Raw genomic sequence first — 11,873 nt, 5'->3', positions numbered from 1 at the left:
GGGGTTGAATTTCTGACCAATTATTAAAATCATTTGCAAACGGTGTTTGAACACAGAGCAAGCCTTCTCCCCTGATCAACTCAGCCGACAAATAAAAGCCATGTGCAGCGGGGGCGGCGTGGTCAACATCAGAAAAAAATGACAGAACTTGAAATCGATATAGATCTAAAGAAATGTAAACGCAACACAATGGAGCTTACAAATGTTTTAATACGTTGCATTACAGAGTGCTGTCTTAGCCTTTCACTTCCCACCGCTGGGTAAAGGAATCCCACTGTATCCATCTCCTCTCGATCTCTTAACGTATCGTATATGTTTGTATGTTGAACTTCTTTCGCACCGTACGTAGCCAACAGTGCTAATCGTAGGTGCAGGGAAAGGACAACAAACTACACACAAACTAAATCACAGAGTGCAACTTACGTTACATACCAATATTGTCACTGCAGTTAATGTACGGTAAACGAATATGCAAAGGATTGAAGGTAAACTAGCAAACAAAAACATTGCGTGGATTGTGAAACGCGCACCTGTTTTTAACAGCTGATGAATTCCATGCTATTTGTTAGACATCTTGTTAGGCACACTGAAGCAACGCTACTATGTCACGCAAAGGTATGTTGTGATTAATAAGCCCATACATAAGGCGGCACCACCACCTGTGCTTGGTTGAATCTGTTACGAATGACAGGATCGATGGGACCTGCGTGATAACCCAGAATGTTTTGGACTCGGGAGGATTAAAGCTTCGGCAGAGAGTTAGCCATCGTCCTGGGTTTCGAATTGAGCAAGAAATCGAGTATCAGTTTAAAAACAGATTCTGATTAAACATTCCTCCACCTACATGGATTAAAAAAAAGTTTCCATTATTTTTATACCTCTTTGAAAAACAAAAGATGAACGTATTTGTGATTGTCTTTGGCTGGGAAAAAAACATTTAAGGAGGTATATGTTTTTTTATCCATCCTTTTCTTAAAAATATATATTGGAATAAGTTATTCTAATGAAAACACTAATTGTGAACCAAAGTTATAGTTTAAACAATGTCTTGTTTTCTGTGCTACTCGGTGATAATATATTACAACCGGTACCTAACCTTAATTATATTATAAGCGTTACATTAATGCCACAAATTAATTGTACCTGCCCAACCGAAGGTAATATTGTCTCCCTTAATCATCTTTAATTGACAACTTGTCACCTGTGCCGTTTATATTTGACTGGAATTAGTCTAAAATGTGCCGCTGCTTTAATTCAGCGGGAATTAATCTAGTCATTGCCTCAAATCAATAGCAAGATGAATGTAATAGACATAAACCTTCCTCTTCCAGAATAGTGAGATGAAGTGGACTGAGGGAGTCCATAAAAATCAGCGAGTTGCTCCGTCTGTTGATGAGGCATTTTGTGAGATGCTCGATGAATGGAAATCGAGTGGTGAGTAAGTTCACAAATGAGTTGCTAAATCGGTGATGTGAAGTATTGAGCAGATTATTTGAATGAGTGAGTTGATAAATTAGTTAAGTGAATGAGTGTATGGGGTGAGTTGCGAAGCAAGTTAATTGGCTTGCTGAGTGATCTGTTCACTTAATGAAGTGAGTTTATTGTTGAGTGAGTTCCTGCCTGAGTTGCTTAGTATGCTAATTCAACTGTTGAGTGACTGGTGCAGTGAATATATCAAGAAATTAAGTGAGTTGCTTGTCGATCGAGTGAATTCCTATATGAGTTAATGAGTTTCTAAGGAAGTCGAGTAAACTTACTTGATGAGTGACTGGTGCAGTTTGGTGAATGAGTCAATGCTGCTTGAAGTTGGACTGCGGCTTGCCCAGCATCCATCCTCTGAGTTTCAATCTTTGGTTTTGATGGGGGTGTCGCACGGGATGTAAGGTAGCACCGTCGGATCGAAGAACACCTCCCTACGGGTAGGATGGTAGCAATTATTAAATTACAATAATTAGGGGCATCCAGATACCGGTTACCACCCCATGCAATTTTTTCCATAATTTATTCGCCAGTATTAACCCGATTGTGCACTTGACATCACGTCATGACACGAAATATCCAATCGGACCTCGCGCAAAACACTGCAGTCTGTGTTGGAGAATGGCCCACAGAAGTGGATATCACAGCTACTTCTGAGATCCCTTCAAGTGACACCTAATCCACGCACAGAGGGCAGCACTCCGTACGTGCCCTGCAGAGGAGAGTGAGATCCGTTGCATGGCAAGACAATCCACTTATTTTGTTAATTCTCCGAGCTGGATTTTTTTTGGCGAATTAAGCGCAGAACCAAATGTAATGTGTTGGTATTTTTTTGTGCAGTCATTGGTGACCAGGCTTATACCATCCACTCACTGCACTTAAGAACCTGATTTGATTACAGGAAGCTGCCTGGAATCGAGTCCAGCACCTCACTCTGATGCCGGCTCAGAGTTCTGACCTCTGACCCAGCTGGTCACCTCACCACCCCATCCGATTAATATTTGGCCAATGATGCCCGATGGCCCAATGATTGTCATTGTTATTCCAATACATATACAGAAACAAGTTTTGTTTGCCAAGACAGCTTCACTGAGCCTCGAGGCTCTATGTCAGAAAAGTCCTGCAACATGTTTGTCGAATGAGTGGTTTGTGTTTGAGAGAATACCAAAGTACGCTGGGAAAACGCACACTTGTGAAAGGATACAATTCAAAACATTTGTACATATAAGTCACCCGCCTACTTGTTCTGCCTTCAACTGTGTCGGAGTCTCATTCATATAATGGATCCTTGCATGATCCACCAACCTCATCTCCCAAACAATCGATTACGCAAGTGCTGGTCACTGCGTTGGAGAGTCGTATGGAGTGGAATTAATTTTAATGCTGGATGGTGGCACGAGGTCAGGAGGTCATCAAGGCCGGTACTAGCGATTACACCATTACTCTCCATCGCTGCCTGACAGATCTACAGCCGGGGAGGATTAGTCAACTATGTAGATTAATTAACTAAAACGAATTCAACTATTTTATTCGTGGTCGATTAAAAGGACGTCGCTGGTTGGTTGAGGTCTTCCGAGTTCACTTCGGAGCGCTCCGATTGGCCGAAATTAGCGTGATATTGCAAACGCATCGTTAATCGAACATGTATCGTTAATAGAAACAATTGGACCATATGGAAGGCGGATCATGAATCGGAATATCGTGACTCGATAGCATCGTAAACCGAGTGACCACTGTACTTTGAGCCCTTCGAAAAAATGGTGAACGCCTCCACGTACTGCCTTTTGAAGGCGGGAAACCTCCACCAAGACCACACCCCCTTCCTCGGTCACCTGTGACGTGGAATCAAAGTGAGACTCCTCCGGGTGCAGTTGCACAGCCTGCACACCTGAAACCCAAGCCCCACCCCCTCCGCCACTTGTACGCAATCTAAATCATCCTAGATTTGAAGCTTTCGTGACTGCAAGGATTCATACTCTTAGTTTTTTCGGTAAAGTCACGTAGGTAAAAAATGAAATTAATAAAAGTAATAATAGAAATAAAATAATTATATTATTAAGAGTATGAATCTAAATCATCCTTACCTGGGGCAGCACATCAGCTCCCCAGCCCCGCAGAAGCACAGGATACGGCAGCCTTCGCCCTCCCAGTAGTGACCGGGGAGGCTCGGTGAGACGGCTCGCAGGTTTTCTCCGCCCAGCTCTCCGGACAGGAGCATCTCGCTGTCGCACGCACCCGCGGGGGGCATCTTGCGAGCCTTGCAGAGGGTTGACGAGATCCGGGTGACGTCGGGAGACTGCGGGGAACCCGCGGCCTCCGGCGAGGTGAAGGCGACGAGGGACAGGAGGAGAAGGAGCTCCAGTGAATGCATCTGCGTGGGTCCGGCGAGACGTGCGGCACGGGGAGGGGGAAGATGAGGCCACGTGTAAAAGCGGTGCACGTGGTCAACAGTGGATCACCGATTATTCGGTGGGCGCCGGATTTTTTAAAACACGCCGGATAATCACTACGTCGTTATTTAAAATACGTATGACATTAGGTTTTTGGGTATTGTTGTATGGGTTTTTTGTGTTTTAAATTACGTATGACATTAGGTTTTTGGGGTATTGTTTTACGGGTTTTTTCGTGTTTTATGTCAAATTTGAATAAATAAACATACAAATAGATTTCGATTTAAAGCTTTCGTGACTGCAGGGATTCATCTTCTTGGTTCTTTCGGTAAAGTCACGTAGAAGGGATATAATAAAAATAAAACATAAGAAAAGTATTTTATTTTTATTATATAATTATTTTGTTATTACTATTTTATTATTTCCTTCTACGTGACTTTACCGAAAGAACCAAGAAAATACAAATAGATTTTTTTTAAAATATCACTGTAGAAAAGTTGCAGTATCGTGCTTACCACTCTAATCTAGAAGACTGCGTCATGGGTTGATGTATACAATATAGTGCAGTATTTTCATTGTTTAAGTTGTATGTAGTGTATAATGTACTGCATATAATATTTAACACTGAAATCAAGCGTAGCCACTTTTTATTTGTCACTCACGGGGTGCTGATAGCCGGACTGGGCACAGCCTTTGGATAATGTTGGAAGCAGCCGGATGGATAATCGATTATCAACTAGCTGTCATTATTGTTGGCTGCAGGAACACTTTGCAGTAGCACCGACAGAATAATAAACGTTGGAGAAAAATGTGTAAACAAAACAAAAACCCCGTTATATAAGAATAGGTGTTACCCTTTCTAGCAATAAAACAGGTGTTAAGATGTTAAAACACCAAACTGAAACTTTTTGCAAGGAATCCTGTCTGCATTAACCACTTATACTTGTGGTGAACATGCAAACAAAAAACATGCTCTATGATAGTATATGGCATTGTCTTTGAAACTGATTGGTCCACACCAGAGACCGCTTTCTTTAGAACCTTGTCTCAAACAGTGTTAGACCAGAGGACGCCAAAAGGTGAACATTGTTTAAAGGCATTTAAACAATTTATGATTTGAGTATTCGCTTCCACGCAGCACTAAGGCGGTAGCTATCCGAACGGTTAAAACAATATTTATTTATTTCAATTTCGATAGATTCTCTAATTAGTCTTGGCCAGTAGTAGCTGGTTTTGCACAGAACTTCAACATCAAAATCAATTGAGTGTCCTTGTTGGCACGCGTGTTCTGCTACTGCTGACAGTTGTATTTGTGAGTATTTAATATATCTCTGATGTTCTTTTAGTCTCGTGCTAATCATTTTAACATCTTAACACAACTGTTCTCTTGCCAGTAAGGGTAGAAAACCTATTCTTATATTTTGATACCGGCAAGGGAAGGTCCCATGATGTAAAAAAAACCTCCGTTGCTGTGAAACCACCGCAGATTCGCGTCGGTGAAACACAGCAGCGTCTTCCTTCGCCGTGGCCTTGAGGCCATCAAATGCGCTGACAATTTACCGAATGTACCTTAAATGACCAAATTATTAACTTCGAACGCTTGGTTGGTTTACGTGGCGGAGTTAGAACTTTGTGGGTTTGTAATGCGCTTTAGAGCCACAGGGGGTCGCTAGAGACACATCTGCATGACAGCAAATGTTAAATTCGGATGTGCACGCTGTGATGATTTACACATCTTGGTTCTTTCGTTAAAGTCACGTAGAAGGAAAATAATGAAATAATAAACAATTTATCATCAAAATAATAAAATAAAATTCTCACGACGTTTCGGCCACAACGCAAGCAGCCGTCCTCAGGTGAAGAACAGGGCTGTCGGAAAGACGCTGTCTGTCTATGTTTTATTTTTATTATTTTATTATTTCCCTTCTACGTGACTTTACCGAAAGAACCAAGAAGATGAATCCCTGCAGTCACGAAAGCTTGAAATCGAAATTTATGATTAACACATTTTGTTTATACCATTAATGCATATCTGTCAACCCCTTATTGGTGCCTACCTCATTACAGACCAATTCAGACCTTATTGGTCACCCCCGTGCCCCTTATCAATCTCAACGTTCATCCTACAAAGTCCCATCACAAGGGAGAAACACAAACAAATAGACAAACACATTATTTTTGTGCCCGTATTGAAACGGCTGTCCGCCGTGTAGACCTGAAAACTCAATTTCCCTGTACAAGAATACGGGTTAAACCGTATGGGTTAACAGATATGTTAATGTGCCTAATTACTTAGCACAATTAGTCACCTTAACACACTGATTATCAATCTTAATCATTATTTTGACGCTAATTGCTCTTAGAATGTTACACTTTTTGCCAAGGCATGTCAAAATGTTATTGTTTTGCTTTAAAAACGTGGCGAATTTCTGGCACAAAACTGCCACCCTAAAAGCGCCACCACGTTACTCGTTAAACATAGACAATTGTATACAGGGAGAGAGGGGAACAACAAGTTGGAAGAGTTGCGTTTATAATATAAAGATAAACGCAAGTTGTGGTCAATGGACGTGAACCAATCGGATCCAACGCTCGTTGCCATACACACCCGCACAATAACACGAGTGCATATTTTTACAGTTGCATAATTTTTTTATACGTTTCTTCTCAGTGTTTTTATGTCGTCATTTGGAGATGTCTCCCCGCCACTCCCGACTTTACAAACACGTGTGACCGCTGGCTGTGTTATGTTTTTGTGTTGCTATGGGGTAATGAAGTCGAAATGCAATACAGTACACATTCAAAGTGAACCAGATGGACTGATGTTGACATGTTTTTTGTTGGCGTTTATATTTTCCGTTATTAATGGGTTTTACGATCATTTTTCTATGCAACTTAAAGGGTCGTTTATTAACTATACCCTGTTATTTAACACTTGGATTGTGGGAGACTGCCTGGGAATACCAGGTGCTATAGGCTCGTGCTGTGAGGCGACCAGGAGATGGCAGTGCAGCAATGGATTATTGAATCTGTCTGTGTGGAGCTTGCGTGCTGCCCCTTCGTATGTGTGGTGTATTTTCTCCCAAGTTTTCTGGTTTATTCCCACGTGAAAGGCAAATGCCCATTCATGGATTTGGCCAAACATCACCCACCCCCATTGTACCAGGACAGTCGTGGAAAAGATACTTGAGACTCAGTCGCAGTGAACATGAAACATTGGGGCGAATTCTGGGCTAATCTTTGGTCGAACACCTCCAACCACATGCCAACGTTAGCCGAATGGAGTGAGGCTTTCCTAAAGTGATAAATTACATAATTGTTCATTTATAACGTGTGTGTTTTTCCATTGTCACTAAGTAACCACATCTGTAATACAAGTGTGTTGATTGATCATGCAAAGAACATCATGTGAACGATACACACAAACTTCTGGGCTCAGAGATTGCAAGTAGATAACAGTAGCAAATAGGTTGCTGATTAATGTGTATGGTAATTTTTGTGTGTGAAATCCCCTGGTATGAGTTGGCTTTCTTCAACCACTGTAGCTTCCTCCTACATCCAAAATGTGAAGGTGTTGGCCAATCTTCTGCCCAGTAATCATGAAAAGTTCAGCCAACCTAGACACGTGTTCTGGGAAAACCACGGTCTAGATCACTTATGCCAAATATGTCACAGTGTCCTAGCTTTATACCCTGCTTTATATGACCATAAAATATTCATGAATGATGCCTCGATGATGATGATGATAATACCTTATTTAGCAATAAAAGCCCCACTGAATCTTAACAATATTATTTTAGGAGGATCTTGCCTCGTTGAGATGTTTTGGCCAATTTCAAGTTTAAATTAGGGGTTGTTTTATTTTGTGTGGGAGGAAGCCAGAGGACCCTGAGAAAACTCACCTCGCATGCCAGAGGACAACATTCAGCCGTCCGTATGGATCATCAATAATTGAGCAGTGGCGCTCCTGCATCACTGCTAATGCAGCGTCACCAATATAATTAGTTCATAAACCCGCTTGTTTGTCGTGTCATCTCCTGGGAACGTCACAGCCGGGCAGCTTTGGGAAATCCACGAATACAGTATCTGTGTCATCCACTAACTATTGCTTGCAAAGGTGCCGGATTTCAGTCATGAGCCACCATGGGTGACTTTTTTTGTTTAATATAATAAACCAATCACGACTTACATCATTTTATTTATTTACTGCTGAATGAAGACTCTCTCCGCTCTATCTTACGAGGCGTTGTTTGACTATGCTTCACCATGCCGATTAGTGCGGGTTGCCGTCAGGACATACTCAAGAACAGTTCAGATATTACTCTCCACTGATGTTAACCATGACCAGAAACGGAACTCAAGTTTCTGTGTTCATGACTCAGTATGCAAACCACTGCACCACTGCTTGGTAGATATAACCAGGAACACGTAATTAACTGTTTAAATAATGATTAAAATATCATGAAAATTGGATCTTGATCTAATATTATTTATTGCCTTTCCCCGCCAAGTGCGATAGGCATCGTATCATGAGAAAACTAATCAATTTGGAAATACTGTATAACAGAATGGCCCGTGGAACATAATTTCACAGAACTACTTATGAAATATTTTCAAGTTGCCTCATACTGGGCAGCAGCATTTTCCCAACCGCCTCGCTGGAGAGACAAAGGATTTGTCGCCTGACAGTCAAGCCGATGTTTTTAATTCTCAGAGCTGGAATTTAGCCAAATTAAGTACAACAGCAAATGTATTATTCGTGCGGACTTTTTTTGTGTGTGCAATCATTGGTGACCAACTTGAAACCGTCAAATCACTACGTAATCATGTGCAGCTGCCCCAATTCGAACCCAGGATTTCAGCATCTCTGATCTTTGAGCGAACCAACAACCTCCCCGTGCATTGATAGTTTTGCAATATTTGCTACTCCATTTGCTTCATGACAAAAATAGAAATCCCCAAGTGAAATATTTTCCAACAGAACCAGACTGAAAAATGTCATCCGTAACAGGAAGATGATGGGGGGAGCTTATGCGATTTCCAAAGCAGACCAACAGTACAGCGAGCCAAGCAATGAAATCCTTTTGCCAACTTTATAAACGCACCTTATAAACCTTAAACTTGCCTGCAGCATCTTGGTAACCCGATAATACTTGTTTAATAAGCCGCACCTACTGCTGAGAGTGAAAGTCGTTCCAGAGTTTGCCTGATTAAACAAATGCAACTGGAAAACATTTGGTTTGGAATTTTATTGCATGTGGAAGTATATATATTTTGTACATTTATACATTTGGTGACAGAATGAACATATTTAGAAACATTCAGTAGAAAAAAAGGTCTAAGTGTTCCCATGTTCAAATGAACGCTGAGCCGTGCCAGTGGTGGAAAATCCACATTCCTGTGGAGGGGACAAGTCTTCATCTCAACTCCCCTCTTGGCTTACCACCAAGAGGTGCGGCCCCACCAATTGGTACTTATTGTTTCCTGATCTTAGAATGATGAGGATGATCTTCTTGGTTCTTTCGGTAAAGTCACGTAGAAGGGAAATAATAAAATAAAAAAAACATAATAATATAATTTTCACGTTTCGGCCACAACGCAAGCAGCCGTCCTCAGGTGAAGACCAGGTCTGTCGGGGAGACAGCATCTTGCGTTGTGGCCGAAACGTCGTGAAAATTATTTTATTATGTTTTATTTTTATTATCTTATTATTTCCCTTCTATGTGACTTTACTGAAAGAACCAAGAAGATTAATCCCTGCAGTCACGAAAGCTTTAAATCGATGAGGATGATCTTGCACTGAAATTATCCTAGCCAGGATTAAAACTCATCTTCTCAAAACCGTAACTCGGGTACAGTCAACAGTGTAAATAATTGCTAACGTTTCCCACTGACGTATCTTACGATTATAATGTCGAGCAGAATGTGTGTGGGCAGCATCCAACGTTGACTTACCTTCACTGAGAGCATTAACCCTCAGATGGCTTCCCTTCGTCTGGGCGCCACCGCCTGGATTTGTGTATAGTCAAGGCCAGACCGTCACGAGATCAAATCCCTTATATACACCCGTTCGCTACACAACACACTTACAACCCTACTCCCCTCCGTGTCCCCGCCTTCATTCTTTTTTTTCTCACACACACACGCACCAAGTCAGCGGCAGCCAAAAAGAATCAATTCCAAACTAAGCCCTTTCCCTGGCCTCCACCCAAACTCCCTTTTCACCCTCGTGGGATTAAAACGCAGCGGACTGAGCTCATTCTGGAAAGGGCAGCCACAAACGCACAAAACATAAACTGCACAGTTTAGCACCGAATGGACTCTTGCAGGGCTTTGAGCTTTGTTCGGTGCTAAAAACACAAAGTATGTATTTTATTTTATTTAATACCATTTTTTTCTTTCTTTCCAGAATCAAAGGAACCGTGGCTCAAATGCCAACCGGTCGTAGGAGCCAACCAGAGAGGAGACGATGCCCAAGACGGTTAATGCCAGCCCGATTCCTTGCCCAGTCGCAATATTTAATGGAAATAGTAACGAGCAAATTACCATTATTGCTATTGGTATACCGAGCAATGCCAAGACCCATGTTTAGAAGGGTTGCTGTGTTCTGATGTTTGGCCCATTATTTGTAAATTGCTTGCACGTGGTAGAAAGGAGCAGGGCCTAGAGGAAACCCATTTGAAATGTGTATGGGAGAATGTTCAAAGGTTGCACATACAGGTCCGGAAGCTTCGATACAAATGTCTATAAAGTACATAAAGTACTACACTATGTACAACAGTTACTTTCATAACATACTCATGTAATGTATACGGTAAAATAACCTAATAATGCATTTTCTTTAGGATGGAATCTCAGTTATATTTTTCAGGACAGTCCTGTATTGGGATAGAAATTGGGACCTATTTGGCAGTATAAAATTATGAAAACATAAGAATACTGTACAGTTCGCCTTTTGGTGTTCTCTGGTCTGACACTGGTGAGACTAGGCCCTAAAGAAGGCTGCCTCTGGTGTAGGCCAATCAGTTTCAAAAACAATGCGAATCTTATCAGAGCATGCTCACCACAAGTTGGTGTGGTTAATGTAGACTTGATTCCTTGCAAAAGGTTTCTATTTGGTGTTTGAACATCTTAACACCTGTTTTATTGCCAGAAAGGGTAAAAACCTATTCTTATTTTTCATACTGTATTGGGATGTTGTACATTGCCATGAATGGGGTGTTTGGCTTGTGTGAGGAACGTTAAGAACCTGGAGAAAAGCCGCACATACTAGAGAGGTATCTTTAAAAGTTACGTACAGATAGATTAACATTTTCATTACGGTCACGTTGCAGGCCAACCACCACAATACCTGGTATTCTCAGGCAGTCTTCCATGAAAGTGCTGAGCTTAACCCTGCTTAGTGTTTGACATCTGGAGATATGATATGTTTGCCCAGATTTTCCTGGCCACATTAAACATCAACGGGAGGTGATATGGGGCATGAACTTGTCCTGGGTCAACCCTTCATCAACCCCTCCTGACGAAGCACGGTAAACAACCTCCATTGACATTCACCGGGATTTGTGAGGCTTTTAGATATATCAATAAATCAATGTATCGTGTCTCGTTGTGCTCTCACGCAGCCAAGAATGAAGACGTTTCATTAATTAGCTGTACAATTGTCCGCTCGTGCCCACAAATGTGCGGCACGTGTGACCAAAGCCAGGCCACCTTGGGGGCATAAATAAACGGAAACCAAGCGCCCGCTGGGGTCAAACGAGAGTAAAATGTGGTCCAACAGCAATAGCACATTTCGCAGGCTGCTTGAGGTGGTGAGTTTTTGCAGAGAATAAGAAGAGCCCATAATGCAAGCCAGGTGGCCTCTGCCAGCGTGGCCTGCTTTGCTATGTGGCCCTGCGTACCCCCACTTGGTTTTATGTGCCCCCCCCCACAGCCCAATATAGGAAGTATGCCCTCCTGCACATGCAGCCCTGTGAGGTCTCCCTATGTAGTAGTCATGGA

The 11,873-nt window shown here is 41.9% G+C and overlaps 1 protein-coding gene across 1 annotated transcript; it reads right to left on the bottom strand.

Annotated features, from left to right (window-relative positions):
* Positions 1-192: 192 nt before the first annotated feature.
* Positions 193-9,981, bottom strand: SCRG1 (stimulator of chondrogenesis 1). Its single transcript, XM_078864969.1, has 3 exons — positions 9,825-9,981; positions 3,564-3,850; positions 193-1,913 (listed from the first exon to the last, which is right to left on the bottom strand). The coding sequence occupies exons 1-3, from the start codon at positions 9,837-9,839 to the stop codon at positions 1,844-1,846; spliced, it is 372 nt and encodes a 123-aa protein (XP_078721095.1). The 5' UTR covers positions 9,840-9,981; the 3' UTR covers positions 193-1,843.
* Positions 9,982-11,873: the final 1,892 nt, after the last annotated feature.

This window comes from Lampetra fluviatilis, chromosome 19 (assembly GCF_964198595.1).
Source record: "Lampetra fluviatilis chromosome 19, kcLamFluv1.1, whole genome shotgun sequence".
Lineage (NCBI taxonomy): Eukaryota > Metazoa > Chordata > Hyperoartia > Petromyzontiformes > Petromyzontidae > Lampetra > Lampetra fluviatilis.
This window is presented reverse-complemented; position numbering and strand designations above follow the sequence as displayed.